This window comes from Crocodylus siamensis, chromosome 5 (assembly GCF_052110815.1).
Source record: "Crocodylus siamensis isolate JL-2025a chromosome 5, ASM5211081v1, whole genome shotgun sequence".
NCBI lineage: Eukaryota > Metazoa > Chordata > Crocodylia > Crocodylidae > Crocodylus > Crocodylus siamensis.
Genome location: NC_143399.1, coordinates 47,312,819 through 47,329,254, shown reverse-complemented (window position 1 = coordinate 47,329,254; position 16,436 = coordinate 47,312,819). Strand labels below are relative to the sequence as shown.

General features: G+C 43.5%; 1 protein-coding gene across 2 annotated transcripts in view; it reads right to left on the bottom strand.

Moving 5' to 3' along the window:
- Nucleotides 1–16,436, bottom strand: part of RABGAP1L (RAB GTPase activating protein 1 like) — a 480,584-nt gene that overhangs the window by 183,383 nt on the left and 280,765 nt on the right. For both annotated transcript variants that reach the window (XM_090046904.1, XM_090046905.1), the window contains exon 14: nt 10,405–10,518. In XM_090046904.1, coding sequence (XP_089903030.1) covers nt 10,405–10,518 — 114 coding nt within the window. The remainder of the gene's footprint in view (nt 1–10,404; nt 10,519–16,436) is intronic.

Sequence of the window (16,436 nt, the reverse complement as noted above, 5' to 3'; positions counted from 1 at the left end):
ACATTTAGCAAGAACTTGTACAACCTACTGACAACTTGCTAGCCTGAGTACTAATGCACAGTGAACAAGGACCTTGGCTGCCATCCTCCAGAGCCACAGTTACGGCATCTAGAGATTTATGTTTTAAATGAACTCTTAGTTGCTACAGAAACTGATGGCTTTTTCCCCAAACAATTGTAATTTTGAAGGATATTTCAAACCATATTTAACTTGTAAAATTTTGCTTTGCTGAACATAACTACCTGGTTTAATCAATCAATTTACCATCTACTAAGGCAGTAGTTTTCAACTCATGGTCCACAGACCTCTGAGGTCCACAGCCTGTCTAAGGGATCAATGAAAGGTGACTACGATCAATCAAAAGAATGTGAATGTCCACGCTTACAATTCAAAGGGGTCCACACATCCATCTGAAACTTCCAAAGGGGTCTGTGCTTCCATTCAAAAATCTTTAGAGGTCCACAAATGAAAAAATGTTAAAAACCACAGAACTACAAAATCTCTCATACCACTACACAACTAACAAGGGAATCTGGGACGTATGTTTCAAGACAGTACTCCTTTTAGGAGCACCCATGTTCCCCATCCCCCACAAGTCCTCTTAAGACAAAATCATGGTCCTATGATTAGTTGAAACACAATTTGTCTCATACCAACCAGAGACAATTTAGCAAACCTTTATACCAGTATTCTTTCTTCACTGCTATCAGAAGTATTTGCTTGCATTCCTCAGTGAAGAGTAAGATTCCTCTACCCACATAATAAGATAGGATATTTAAATTTAAACACTGACTTTTAAATAGCCTACTGAGTGAAGACTTACAATCCACTTTGTTCAACTCAATACCTAAACACAGAAGCTAAGCCTCACCTACAGGATCAGTATCCTCTTTATAACAGCTATCAGTCTTCTAGAACTGGTGAGGGATTTTCCAGTTATTACTACCATCAACAGAAAATGAATCCTTTGGAAGCAACACAGCTTCCTAAAATAATGCCACTGATGTGAGCAGTCTGCTTACCCAAGCTGATGAATGCTGACTCTGCAGTTGAATAGAAGTGTTTTTAGAAAAGTCACTAAAGGAATTCAGCTGAGACCCAAATCCTTAACCAAATATGTAGGCATAAAAATTACAAATGAATACATTTCAAAGTTGAACTGAACCAAAGGCTTCTAACCTAAATTTAAACCCTTATATGTTTGTGTTTCTGCTACTGTGGGGGATATCACTAACACTAAAAAGCAGGGTAAGAAATACATCTCCAACTTCAAAATGACTTGGGCTTTGGTCATTTTTCCTTCACAATCAAGAAAATCAATTTAGACATGACAGCTCAGCTGTCTCTCCAGGTTTCAGTGTACTTGGAACCCACAAAACTGCAATATGCTAACTATGAAATGTCAAATTACAGTCACGTTGCCAACTTGCACAGTGACTCAGTCACACTAAAGTATAACCAAGCAGATTCTAATATCTTTCTATAGTTTCTTCTCAGGAAAGTCACTTGCATTTTTTGCCAGAGCTCCCACATTCCTCCTCTTTTTACCAGTTCAGCTGCATAACAAAGCTATTCTTCTTCTGGTAAAAGTCATAGATGGAGTTTCATCAAAGCTGGGTACAGGTATCTTTCTTGCCTGAAAAGGTCTTCAGTAGCAGAGCAAATTCACTGGCTACATAGTGTATCCAAGTTCTATTTGACCCAAAGAGAAAGAAGACAGACCAGAAGTCAAATGTAGGCTTTAAGGACTATTATAACTTTTCTTGACTTTTTATTATTTTTGTGCCGGTACCAAACTGATAAGGGTCAAAGGAATATGCTCACAAGATGTGATAAAAGAAACAAGCCCAACAGAGGTAGATTGAGTTAATGACACTGTGATGATTCACCCTTCCATATGATGAGTTTGAACCAACTTTCTATTTTTTGTTACAAAACTAACATATCTGAGACTGTGCTCTTTGCCATTTACTTACAGGCAGGTTCCTATCTAAAGCCATGTTAAAGTAGGAATTGTATGGTTTTCATCTGGCTCTCCCTTTTATGAACAGTCTTCTTCTGGACCTTGAATAATTCATCTCTCTCCTTTTCTCCAATTGTTCTTCTCTATCCCACAGCAATAATCTGGTTATTGCTCTCCTGATCTGGTTGCAAGAAACAGCTTTAGTCCACTAGCTCAAACATTTCAGTTCCCAGGCAATGACTCTTCCAATGTTATACCTGAGCTTGGCTATGGACCGCTCTTCTGACAGTTATTTATCTCATGTGGGGTTTGTTATATTAACAAACTATATTTTGTCCCCCTGCTATTCTCTTCCTGATTTACTTGTGGCAGGTTAGGATACTATGCCTGGGGTTATTTGATTGGGTTGACTGCACAGCTTTAGCAATAGATTCGACAAGGATTTGTTTGAGATGGTTCGGATAAGGATGATCCTACTTTAGGCAGGGGGTTGGACTAGATGACCTCCAGATATTCCTTTCAACCCTACATTTCTATGATTCTATATAATTATATATAGCTTTGCATCCAAGTCAATGGTGCAACTAATTGTTTGTCCAGGATATTTTCTGAGTAACAGTATTCCTACTACCATATGAAGACCTCCTGGCTGCACTATATTATACACACTTATACAGAAACTAAGTTTGTTGAATCCTTTTATCCATTTTTTAAAGTATTCATTATGAAGCACTGAAGTTTCATACAGTACTCCTCCAGAAAGGCTGTAATTACAGTCCACGGCCAAGAGAGAGAAGAAATCGTTACAGTCTCTTCAGACAGGCCTCCTAACATAATAAATCACTTAATCTCTTTCAACCAGTTTCACAAACCTGACCTTTTCACTGAAGTCTCAGAAGAAATTCCATATGTGAGAACAGCATTACTGCTTCCTGGCTGAGCACAGATGTACAAAGAGGGAACCTTATTAATATGTAAATTTAAGAGGACAAGATAACATTAGAAAAAATCCTTGTCTTGAAACAAGAAAGCAATATTTACAAAGCTGCTTTACAGCCCTGCAGTAAAAAAACTATAAATAGATAAAAAACATTCTCTAAACTGATACTTTTTCATGTTTCCAAGCTTCTCCTGAGGCTGGCAAAAAATTGCTGTAGGAGTGAGACAGACTTGCTCATTGACTAACTAGTAATAGAAATGAGGTAGACATTTCCCAAGCTGTAAAATTTGTAGGGATTATGTAGGGAAAGGAGGGTTAAGTATATGTAAAGATAAGGTGAGCATCTAAATATGAAGATGCTGCGATGGAACAAATCAGGGAAGAAACTGAAGGACAAAGAAGTGACTGAACAGAATAAAGGAGTAGTTTTGCCACACTGAAGGGTGAGCCAAGAGTAATCAATCAAGCTTGGCATACAAAAGTTATAAACCACGACAGCAAAAAAGCAACAACGACATTGTTCAGCATTTCAACACTGCTATCTCCTAAAGTAAGAAAGTCCAGAAGAATGCATGGTGGGCACCACTGGTATTAGTTTCTTCTAGAAAAATAGCTTGTATTTCTTCTCCCATGCTGGGCACAACCAGACAGACAGACACATGAACAATTGCTGCAGTGAGAGGCTTCGTCACAGTAAACCACCTGTCACACTGATTTTTCTCATGAATATTTTATCCCTATTTTGAAAAGTGCAATAGGTTCAGACAAAAGCTACCAACTAAATAAGCAGAAAGGAACAGAGTATCCAGTACTGAACTATCCCATGATACAAGTTCTGGTGACCCTCCTGCAGTGTCTCTTATTAAAGGAAACACTGACACAAGTGTTTGAAATAAACAAAATCCTATTTGCAAAAACAGACAGGTACTGCATTTACTTGTGTTCGTTGTGCAATAAGATTATTAACCTAGATAAACTGGGATATTGATTTCCCTGCAACTTATTCAGTTCCTCCTATTAAAGTCACAGCAGTTGTTTCTCCATCAAATAGGAGCTACTGTAACAAGAAAATGAGAAAAAACAATGTCTCAAATTAAACTGTGTACTGTAGGCACTCCAATCCAAACACTACAGAGGTCTATTTCTGCCAAGTGCTTCGATTCCCTGTAGCATGGTGCTGTTAACTACACATGTAAGCATGGAAGGAGGTCACCAGTACTATTCCATTATGCATTGTGGCACAGAGAATGAACTCTTCAAAAACAGCTTGAATTTTCATATTCTTTACAAAAGACAGAATACAAGAAAAAAATCTTGTCAGAATCCATTTGATCTATGTGAGATCAAACAATCTGAAGCACCCAACAGTCTCAAATTCAGAGTTTGTACCTGCTAGTTCTTTTCTTTTCACTCATCGTCACCAGTCAGCCTCACAAGTTCATTTTTAGATACTCAACTTCATCACAAAAATGTTCTACAACAGAAAAAGCTTTGAGCATTCTTGATTTTCTCCTGGTCTAAAGAAAAGATGAAGAGAAGAAACTAAAACTGACAGACCCATTAAAACATGGCAGTGAGCTTTTAACAGCCTTCTTTCTTATCTGACAGCTCTGATCATTTCTCATTTCACTGGGTCACAGAGAAACTCTCTCTCCTCCAGCTTTCTATCCTCCCACTGCAGAAAACAGACCTTTCCTGGCCCTATTAAATAGCAGCATTCTTCAAATGTCTCACATATTCACGCTAGGAGAGCAGCGGGAGTACACAGTATCTCTGTTAAAAGATCAGAATATAAGACTGCCATGCCACTGCGTTCAGTATTATTTCTTTTAATGAAATCGCATCTATCATAAGCAAGTTTGTTAGCCTATACAAATCTTTTTTTTTTAACGTATAAGCCTTTTTTCTAACGTATAGTTTCTTGTACCATTTGACAAAACTTGGTCAGGTTAGACACAGGCTCAGAAGACTCATCCTTAAGGTCCCAACTCTCAAAGATGCGATATTATGTTAGTTTTGAGCTTTTTGGTTTCTTTTAACTTATGTCTATAGTACTTACAAGTGGGGAGAACAACATGAAAACATAAATGAATGCAACTAATGCACTGGGCTAGGGACTGATATTACGCATAAACTGGTTTAAGTGATCAGAAACTGGCTTAAACCTGTAACAGAACATAAGCTCAGTGCACAGAAACAAGTTTCAAAATTGCTAAAACTGGTTTAAGTTAAACTGGGTGGAATGTAGTATCAGAATGTTCTGCCAGAAGACTGGAAGAAGGCTAATGTGGTGCCGATCTTCAAGAAAGGGAGGAGAGTGGATCCGGCTAACTACAGGCCCATTAGCCTGACTTCTATCCTGGGGAAGATCTTAGAAAAGTTTATTAAGGAGGCCATCCTTGAGGGACTGGCCCAGGCTAACATTCTAAGGGATAGCCAGCACGGGTTTGTTGCGGGTAGGTCTTGTTTGACCAATCTCATTTCCTTCTATGACCAGGTGACCTATCACCTGGACAAGGGAGAAGAGATTGATGTCATATATCTTGACTTCAAAAAAGCTTTTGATCTGGTATCCCATGATCACCTCTTGGCCAAACTGCCCAGTTGTGGCCTTGGCTCCACCACGATCCGCTGGCTGGGAAATTGGCTTCGTGGTCGGACCAAGAGGGTTGTGATTGATGGCAGTCACTCATCGTGGTGCCCTGTGACCAGTGGGGTCCATCAAGGCTCTGTCCTGGGACCCATACTGTTCAACATCTTCATTAACAATGTGGACATTGGAGTCAGGAGTGGACTGGCCAAGTTCGCCGATGACACCAAACTTTGGGGCAAAGCATCCACGCCAGAAGATAGGCGGGTGATCCAGGCTGACCTGGACAAGCTCAGCAAATGGGCGGACAAGAACCTGATGGTGTTTAACACCGAAAAATGCAAGGTTCTCCACTTTGGGAGGAAAAACCTGCAGCATCCTTATAGGCTCGGCAGTGCTACGTTGGATAGCACTACAGAAGAAAGAGACTTGGGGGTCACCATTGACCACAAGATGAACATGAGCCTGCAATGTGATGCTGCGGCTAGTAAAGCGACCAAAACGCTGGCTTGCATCCATAGATGCTTCTCGAGCAAATCCTGGGACGTCATTCTCCCCTTGTACTCGGCCTTGGTGAGGCTGCAGCTGGAGTACTGCGTCCAGTTTTGGGCTCCACAATTCAAAAAGCATGTGGAGAAGCTTGAGAGAGTCCAGAGAAGAGCCACGCGCATGATCAGAGGTCAGGAAAACAGATCTTACGATGACAGGCTGAGAGCCATGGGACTCTTTAGCCTGGAAAAGCACAGGCTCAGGGGTGATCTGATGGCCACCTATAAGTTTATTAGGGGTGACCACCAGGATCTGGGGGAACATCTGTTCACCAGAGCGCCCCAAGGGATGACGAGGTCGAATGGTCACAAACTCCTGCAAGACCGTTTCAGGCTGGACATAAGGAAGAATTTCTTTACTGTCCGAGCCCCCAAGGTCTGGAACAGTCTGCCAGCGGAGGTGGTTCAAGCACCTACATTGAACACCTTCAAGAGTAAACTGGATGCTTATCTTGCTGGGATCCTATGACCCCAGCTGACTTCCTGCCCTTTGGGCAGGGGGCTGGACTCGATGATCTCCCGAGGTCCCTTCCAGCCCTAATGTCTATGAAATCTATGAAGAATTAAGTGGTTTGGGTCAAACTGGTTTATGCAATGTCTGTCCCAGACCCCTTCCTGGTTTAAGTTAAACCAGAGTCCCCCAACATCCCAAATGCTTTGCAGCCCTCAGCTGGGCTGTCTGGCTCCAGAGAACAGGGCTGGCCCCACCCCTCTGCTTCCTAGCAAGAGCTTCAGTGGAGACTGCAGGCACCTCCCTCTCGCTGCTCAAGCAGGAATTCCCCCTTCCCTCCCTCCCATCTCCCATAGCACGGACCCCACCCCCACAGACCCTAGGCATGTGGTATGCTAGCTAATGCTGAGAGATGTCTGTGTGTCTCCAACTTCACTGGAACAGGCAGACAGAACTGTGTCAGCTTAGGGCTTTTTGGAGCTAATCAACAGGTCACCTGGTAATGTCTCTCTGTTCCTTCCTTGGAAAAAGCTGTTTAAGAAGAGCTTGAACTAATGAGGGAGGCTTTTGTTTTGTTGATGGGCTGATAAATGCTGTGCTATCAGCTCCCTCCCCTGTAAGGTTTGCAGACAGTATGATGAAACAGGGAGAGGGAGATTGAAAAGCTCAGGATCATCAACAGATGCATGCACTGCACATGGCCCCTTTGCCTCAGAGAGCTACCTGAGGGTTAGGGTCTGGCAACACTCCTGCCCCTTGAGAAGCAAGTGGGGAAAAGCCTGGGATGGTGCAGGTAGGGTGGGAGTTTATACCCCTCCCTAATCAGAGTGTTGTACCGGGGTCTGGCCATGCCCCCCCCCCCCAGCTCAGCAATGTGGAAAGAAAGGGAGGGCTGCTCTAGCACCACCATCCCTGGCATCTAGCTTGAGTCACTGCAGGCATGGGCCTGCATTTCTTAGTACAGAGGGCACGTTTGGACAGTTGCAAACTGGTCAGGCTTTTTGAATATCTGTCCCTAGCCCTGATGTCCACATCATTTTGCATACTACCTCCAGCACAAGAAGCACAAAGTCAGTAGGGCATGATAGAAACTCACTACTGGAACAGACAAACCTTCTCTAGGATGGCCAAGACTTGGAAAGCATCTATCAACTACTCACAGGGCCTCACCAACACTCTTGTTCCTGACAGAAAAACAGGGCAAAGGATTCAAAATCAGATTTCTTCTAGCAGGTCCAAAACCTTCCTCTAGACCAATAGAGAAAGGATCCCTATGAGCAATGCCCCATTTAATGGAAGAGAGGGTAATGTTCTAGATGTCTCTGGCATTCTTCAAAAGTGGGGAAAAAGGTCATTGCCACTGGATGCATACAGACATTCATTTCTACTAGCAAGAATATCTCCAAAAATTCTTACTAGAAGAAAAAATAACCCAGGAGCAAGACAGCATCTGGCTGAGAACCCCCTGCTGTTCACTCACCAACTTACTATCAGGAACCCAGCCACTGAATCCCCAGGTGTTTTAGGCCTGTGGAATCCAAACAGTCTCTAGACACAGCTTTTGAATCTTGGGGCAATGTTACTAGCTACTGTTTAACAACTATGTAGGTAGTTGTTGGAATGAAGGATATTTTCGCATCATTAATGATATGAATAATATCCCTACATTTTTCTCCAATACAGAACAATATTTACACACGCTTCTGTCTTTTCTGCGATATTACAGACAATTCTCTCACTTTCACCTAGTAATGGAATGAAAGAAGACAGAGCACCAGTAAGAGAGAAGCAGAATAGCAGAGACTGTGCTTAAGGTACTTATACATTATTTATTCTGTGTAGAAAGAATAATGTGTAAGTTTACAACTACTCCCACCCTCTTGCAGTCAAGGTCCTCGTTTTCCTCTCTTACATGGCTTCTGACTCCATCACAATAAAGGACTCCATGAGAGATGTTATATTTAGAGAGATGGAATTCTCCTGCTGAACCCACGGAAGAACTGCACATCCTCTATACTCCCCCTATATAGGCCTTCCAGTAAATGAATCCATTATTTATGCAGGTACCCATCCAATCCAGGCCTGTTTTTCTCTACTGTCAAAGAATGAAGAGCTGCCTAAAGGATCTCTCTTTGGCAGTGGAAACACAGTTGTGTTACTAAGCTTAGGGACTTGAAAACATGGAAATGGGTCAGGGAAGTAACCCTGTTTAGGGAATGCAAGAAAAACAAGGACAGAGGGAAGGAAAGTAAAGTCCCTTTTACAAGGTATTTTGGATTACAGAAAGTTTTAATTGCATATCAGCTCAAATTACATGTTGAAAGTCACAGAACAGCTAGTAACCAATTCTACCTGAGGGGAAGTATTTCAGTTCACAGTAGGATGTATACATTGAGAAGCTATTTGATGTGATATAACTCAGTGTAACTAATAATTCAACAGACTTGTTAAAATAATCCATACTGCCAAAAGGTAATTATAGAAAATTATGGCACTATAACAACACACCTAGTTGTGGTGTCATACTTTCTGCATGTCTCCATATGGCAGAACTACTTGTATACTAGGGCTGTGTGAAGCTTCAGGTGCTGATTTGATTCAGAGGAGATTCAGCTCAATTTGGTGGCCAAATCTCCAAATCTGAATCGAATCAGGGGACCAATTAAAAGGTCGAATTGATTTGAAGCTCTCTGAATCAATTCGGAAAAGATTCGGAGAGCTTGGGCAATTTGGGCAGTCCCGGCTTGCTGTAGCAGGGAGCTGGACCTAGACTAAGTAGGGGGCAGGGGAGCTGGAGGAGGCAGGAGGGGACCATGGGGGGACCCCTGTCAGGCCACATCCCCTGCCTGCTCCCTCAGCCCCCCTGAGCAACCTCTGCCCACTCTCCCAGCCCCCCCATAGCTGCCCTGCCCCCCAGCTGCTGGGACTTTAAAAAAAAAACACGAAGCCCTGACTTATCAGCTGCAGCCTCAGGACTTCTGGGGCCTTGTGGCAGAGACCCCCATGCAGCATGGGGCAGTGGGGGGCAGCAGGGATTGTCCCCCCACCTGGCAACAGCTGGTGAATGGGTTTTTTGTTTTTGTTGTTTTTTTAAAGAGCTGGGAGCTAGTAGAGCAGGCAGGACAGCCAGAGAGCGGGCGGGGCATGGGGCCGATTCAGAGATATGGCCAATTCGACGGTGGGTGAATCTCTGAATCAGATTTGGCCGAATTGATCCAGGACAGTGATTTGAATCACTGAATCGAATCACTGTCCCCCATATCAGCCAAATCTGAATCCGAATCGAATACTAGTTGCTTTGCACAGGCCTACTGTATACCCAAAATCAAGTCCCTTCACATAGTGCAATAGTCTCCCCTTCTGTAAAATGGAGGTAATGATATTTTCCCTCCTTCACTGGGTGCTTTGAAAGCTATAAGCGAAAAGCACTAAATAATGGTATCTGTGGAAGTCAGATATCCTATACCTTAGTGCCACTGCTGCAGGGAGGCTTTTTACTATATGGTTACTGCAGAACTAGCTCTGGAGTTCTACTGCCCTGGAAACTTTCCACAAGAGAGCCAGCAGCAGTCCTGGGCCACTGCTGTAACAGACTTGTGAAACCTTATGGCCCATCAACAAAACTGACCTGAGGTCATTCAATTCCCAGTCACACGTTGGACAATACAGAATATCCCATTACAATGTCTACTTGATAGGCCTTATCCTGAGAGAACACTAAAATTACATGTGTAATTCAACTAAAGTTTTTAAGATCCTACTGACTGGTGAACTGAATCAGGTCAAAATTACCAGAGAGAAACAAAATAACAGGAAACCATGCAATCCCCTCTGCTGTCTCCCTCCCCAGACACCCCCCCCCCATCCCACATACAAAAACACTTTTTTTTGTAGCTTGAGATTTCTCTGTACCTTACAGATCTTGTATAATGATTCCTGCCCGTCTCCCTCGGTATCTTTGAAATAATCATGTGCTGGAAATGTGCGATGAATGTCTCGTGTAATCACACTCTCTTGCACAGAATCCTGTGAAAGAAAAAGAAATCAAGAGTATTAGCAAAGTTACAGTGTAATTAAATATGCAGAATGTAAAATCCAAACTGCAGTCAACATGGATCTATTTGCTTACTCTCTCTGACTCAACTGTCAAAAATGCACTTAAAAAAAAACCCAGACTCAGCTTTGATAACCAGATGACAACTGCATTAGCAAAAGCAACGTGGCAAGTTTTGTCCTTCAGCCTTAGAGTCCAAAAGCTTAAATTTTCGTTACTACTTTAAGACTTGTAGGAAACAATCAGTCATTTCACTGTAGCTGATTTTTTTCTGGCAAAATTTGTTATTATATTTCTCTGAATGCCAAGAAAACAGAATTAGAATACCTCTAGCAACCTCAGAGATGCAGATCTTCCACATGCATCAAACAAGCACAAAAACAGTGCTGTGTAATTACAAATTAAAAATGCTAGTTTGATAATGACTGCTACTTGATAATTTTTAAAACTTAAGATTTAATCATCTCAGCTAAAAGTAAAAAATAATTATACTACTAGAATCCACAGCAAACACTCACTAATATTCTTTCTCTTTCAAAAAAGCAAAAGGAGAGTCTGGGCGACTATTTGTCAGGTAAGTCCATGCTTTCTCTTGCTACCAGAATATCTTTCATTTAGCTGCATTTTCACGCTGGCTAGTAATTAGACCAAAAGAACAGAGACTGTTTGAAAAGCTGTTTATCAGGCAAAACCAACCTTTAAAATGCTGCATGTCGGTCTTAAGAAAAGTTTAGAGAATGTATCAGGCAGTTCTAAGCAGGCATTGATGCTATAATTACAACAGTAGGATAAACATTCGTCTCTTGGTCATGTTACATTTTTAATTAAATCTTTGAGGATGAGGGAAGAGAACAGTGTCCTGACCTGGATTATAAATTAAATTTTATTTTTTGTGACTTTTTAGGTAAAATTTCACAGAACCAAAGTATGTTACATAATGTGAAATGGAAAATAATTCCTTTAAAATACATTTATTATAAAACTGAACAAAAACCTGTATTCACTGTACAGGAGGTTCTAAACTCTGGGGCTAGAAAAAGAAATTGTGATCCTGAGCCATCTACACAGCTGCCCCCAAATCTCCCTACTTTAGGACAATCCTTAGGTCTCAGAGACTCTGTAATAAACCCATGCCACCCACAACTATGGCTGCTAGTGTAAGGGTAAATCAGATCTCCACATGCAACCCTAGCTACAGTAACAGCCTCCTGGAGGCATTCTCAGCTGATACACATGAAAACATCCTGCAGACTATTTAAATCTGCATCTAAGTTTTGGAATGGTGCCCAATCCTCTGCATGATTAGGAGAGCACAAGACACATTTGTATGCCTCCACTCAGCTGGCTTGAGCATTCATATACAGCTGAGAAGGCTTCAATTTTACGGAGGAATAATACAGCCAAACATAAAATGTCAAGCAAGTTCGTAACTTGTGTGGAGGACAACTTTCTGGTCCAGAAGGATGAGGATACAAAAAGGAGATCATCTGTCTTGGATCTTGTCCTGACCAGTAGGGAAGAATTGGTGGAGGATGTGAAGGTGATGGGGAACTTCAGAGGAAGCAATCACAATGACAGAATTCACGATCCTCAGATAGTTCTGCTGACCTCATGCTTTTTCTAAGATACTAGATTTCAAAAGGGCAGATTTCAACTGACTCAAGGAGATAACAGGCCTGGACCAACTGAAGGATACAGGTGCCCAGGAGGGCTGGAAGCTTCTGAAGGCACAGTATTGGAAGCCCAACAAGAGGCTATTCTGACATGATGGACACACAAGACGAGTGGTAAGAGACCAATGTGGCTGCACAAGGAGATTCTAGGATGCCTCCAGTGCAGAATTGGGCAAAATGCAGCCCACAGGTCAGATGCGACCTGCCAGGCCATTCTATCCGGCCCGTGGGGTCCCTAAAACATTTAGAGAATTAATATTAATCTGCCCTGGGCTGCCTGTAATGTGGCCCTCGATGGCTTGCCAAAACTCAGTAAGTGGCCCTCCACCCAAAATAATTTCCTGCCCCTGCTCTAGCGCAAAAGAAAAGCATTCAGGCAATAGAAAGATGGGCAGGTCACCAAATAAGTATACCAGGAAACAGCAAGAACTTGTAGGGATAAAATCTAGAAGAAAAAGGTAAAAAATGAGCTGCCCCTGGCAAGAGAAGTTAAAGACAACAAGAGGTTCTATAAATATCTTGGCCAAAAAAGAAAGACCACAGAAGATACAAGTCTACTATTTAATAACCAAGGTGAACTTTAATCAGAAGATGCAAATAAGGTGGAGCTATTAAACAGCTTCTTTCCCTCAGTCTACACAAAAAAAGTTGTACTCAGAGAGCGAATAACACTTATTTGGATAAGGAAGGGGCAAGTTGAAAGATGAGATTAAAAAAAAAATAGGCAGAGAGCTTTTGATGTTTCTGAATAAATTCAAGTCAGCAAGGTCTGATGAACTTCAGCCCAGGGTACTAAAGGAACTGGCAAAAGATCTGGATTTCAGAGCCATTAGCAATAATATTTCATGAAATTGTGGGAGATAGGCAAGGTACCAGAGGACTGGAAAAGCGCCAACATAGTACCACTCTAAAAAGGCAAAAAGTGGGGCCCCAGGAATTATAGACTGGGTTGCCTCACCTTCATACCTGGGAAGTTACTGGGAGCATATCATAAGGGAGTCATTGGCAAGCATCTGGAAAAGGAAAGGCTGATAATGACCAACCAGCACGGATGTACTATGAACAAACTGTACGAAACAAATTTGATTTTCTTCTTTGACACAATAACTAGGTGGGAGAATGAAGGGAATGCAGCAGACTTTAGCAAAGCTTTTGACAAAGTGCCACATGTTCTTCTCATAAACAAATTGGAGAAATGTGGGCTGGACAAAAACTTGCACAAGATGGATCGACAGCTGGCTCAATAGCCACAAGCAAAAGATAATCATAAATGAATCCATGTCAGAATGGCAGGAGGTTTTGTGTGGAGTCCCACAGGGGTTTGTCCCTGTGCTATTCAGTGGGTTTATTAATGACCTCGATACTAGAACAGGAGAGCTTCTTGAGCAAATCTGCAGACATAAAACTAGGAAGCACTGCAAATATACTAGAGGCCTGGTGTGCAATTCAGAAGGATCTTGACAGATTGGAAAGCCAGCCTGGTGCTAACAGGATAAAGTTCAGTGCTGACAGATGCAAGGTGCTGCACCTTGAGAAGAATGATCAAAGACACAAATACAAAAATACAAAATAGATGACATCTGGCTGCAAGGCAGTGCTAGAAGAGGATCTAGGAATCTTTATAGATCAGACTCAACATGAGTTTGCAATGTGAAGCAGCTACACAAAAGGTAAACAGGATTTTGACTTGCATCAATAGGAGGTGCAAGATACAGCAAGTGGTAGTGCTCCTTTACTCAACACTTGCTAGTCCTCATTTGGAGTACTGTGTACAGTTTGGGACTCCACATTTTAAAAAGGATATGAGGAAGCTAGAAAGTGGCCAGAGGTGGGCAACAAAAATGATAAAAGGCTTGGAAAGCCAGGCATACAAAGAGATGGAAGGAAATAGGCATATTCAGCTTGCAGTACAGACGTAAGAGGGGACATGATATAGCTGTCTTCAAATACCTGAACGCCTGTGTAACAGGAGCCTCAACCCCTATTATTGGGAGAGAGTTCATGCAATAGAGTTAAAGGGAGGTAAAGCCTCAATTTGCAAAAGCTGCAAGCAACTAACCTAGAGCAAGCTGCAAAAGAAATATGCTACAGTAGGGGTTGGCAACGCTTTCGGGCAGTATCAAAAGCACCCCAACCTCAACTTGTAAAATATTAGCATGCCGGGGTGGGAGGCGGGGGAGTGACGAGGGGCCTGATCTCTGTTGTGGCAGCACAGCCCAGGCCCCTTCTCCACCATCCGCCCCAAGGAGTGCAGGCCAAGTAAAATGCCTTTGCGTGCCATGATCTGGCACATGTGCTGGGGTTGCCTATGCCTGTGCTACAGAGGTAGAGCTTCAGACAAGCTAGGTGATGGTTGCAGCACAGCTGGGCAGACTGCTGATGACAGTAATATATAACCTCTGCATCCAGTTAACAGGTTAAGAGATCAAGTGACTGGAAGGGGGCAAAGCCTAAGATAGGGATGAGCAAAGTCTGGCCCACAGGCCAAATCTGGTCAGCAGTGAACTCAATTTCCCAGCCACCCTTGCGCATGACTGGGGCTGGGCTCCATGGAGACCCTAGCTGCAGCTGCGCTGTGACAGTTCAAGGCTGAGGTTGCCAGGGAGATCAGCCCCAGGCATGCTGGCAGGGCACACAGCAGAGCCAGGGCCTTGAACTGCAATCTGTAGCTTGCATGCTCTGGGCATGGGTGCGCAGGCAGGGGATTGTGGCTCTGCACTGGCTCCTTGCAGTCGTAACAACCTAGTCTGGAGCAGATGCAGAGCTGCTGTCCCCTGCCTGCATGCCCTTGCCCAGAGTGTGCAGGCTACAGATCGTGGCTCTGCCCTGGGTCCAAAGCAAGCTGCCCCCATCACAAGATCCCAGAGGCTCCAGAGCAGCCCCTGCCCTGCTCTGCCATGTGCCCTGCAGTGTGGCTGGGGCTGGTCTCCATGGCAACCCCAGCCTTGAGCTTTGAGGCAGCTGTGGCTGGAATCTCCATGGAGACCAGCCCCAGCCATGAGGGGAGGAGCTGCTATTAAATGGAGTCTGGCTGCTGGCTGGATCAGGCATTTTGCCCACCCCTAGCCTAGGACTGTATAAGCCTGGCTCCTGGCCTGAGAGGAACATTTTGGCTCAGAGTATAGAAAAAAAGGCAAGCTTCCCGAGAAAAACTGCAAACTGAAGAATTCACACACAGTAAGGTACCTTGAGCAAGTGGGAGCCAGCTAAGAGTGGAGAGGGTTTTGTCTGTGGTAAAGGTATCTAGAGAAGTTTTGTAATTTCAGTATTAGGTTTATGATTTATTTATGTTGGCTCCATTTATTTATGGAGTGGCCAGTAGGGGAGCATGGAGACCACTAAGGGTGCCCAGTAGAGGGGTGCTGTGCTGATTACAGTAACTGTAGAGCAGCACCCCTGCAAAGGCACTAAGGGTGGCTAGAGAAAGCACTGGGTATGCTCTGTTTGAGACAAAACGGATATCAGATTATTACAACTAAGGGGAGCTAGAACTGCTCCATAGGCCACCCTGGGGAGTGCTAGGGTACCCTGACTAAAATGGGCAGTGTATAAGCAGGTATGTCCAGGGGGCATTCACCCTATGAGGATACCAGGGTACCTAGAGAGGGCACTGTGTGCATTCCATTTGGGACAGAGTAGGCACAGGGCAATTATTTCCAAGAGAAGGTTTGACCGCTCCAGAGGATACTTCAGGAGTACCAGGGTAGCTTGTCCATGACAGGCAGAGTGTAGGTGTCATGCCTTCCAGGGGGTGCTTACTCTGGACTGCTATGGCCTCTGAGAGTACCCCTTGAAGCCAGTCTGGGATTAACTTCTAAAGCAGGAGGGGAGCCTGAGAAACCTCCCACACTGAGACCACAGACTTTTTGGTCTCACCTTTCCTGGTTCTCTGTGGCTCTGACTCAAGGAATCAGCCTCCAGTTCTGCTCCTGAGAGAGAGATTTCACCTCTTCCTGGGGCAATCCAGTGCAACCCCCAGTTCCAAGCAGCACAGCAGACTGTCTTCAATAAAGGCATTTATTGGGACAAAGGCTACCCAGTCAGAGGTTCTCCATTCTCTCCAAAGGAGTTAAGTAGTCCCTTTGTCCCTAGTTTAGTCCACATAGCCCTGAGCACCCCCCAAAAATACTCAGCTATCCCTTTCCAGCTCTCCCAAGCTCCTTTACTTTTCTCAGTTCCCAGATTCTTCTGGCCATGAGCTGCCAAACTGCTGTCTT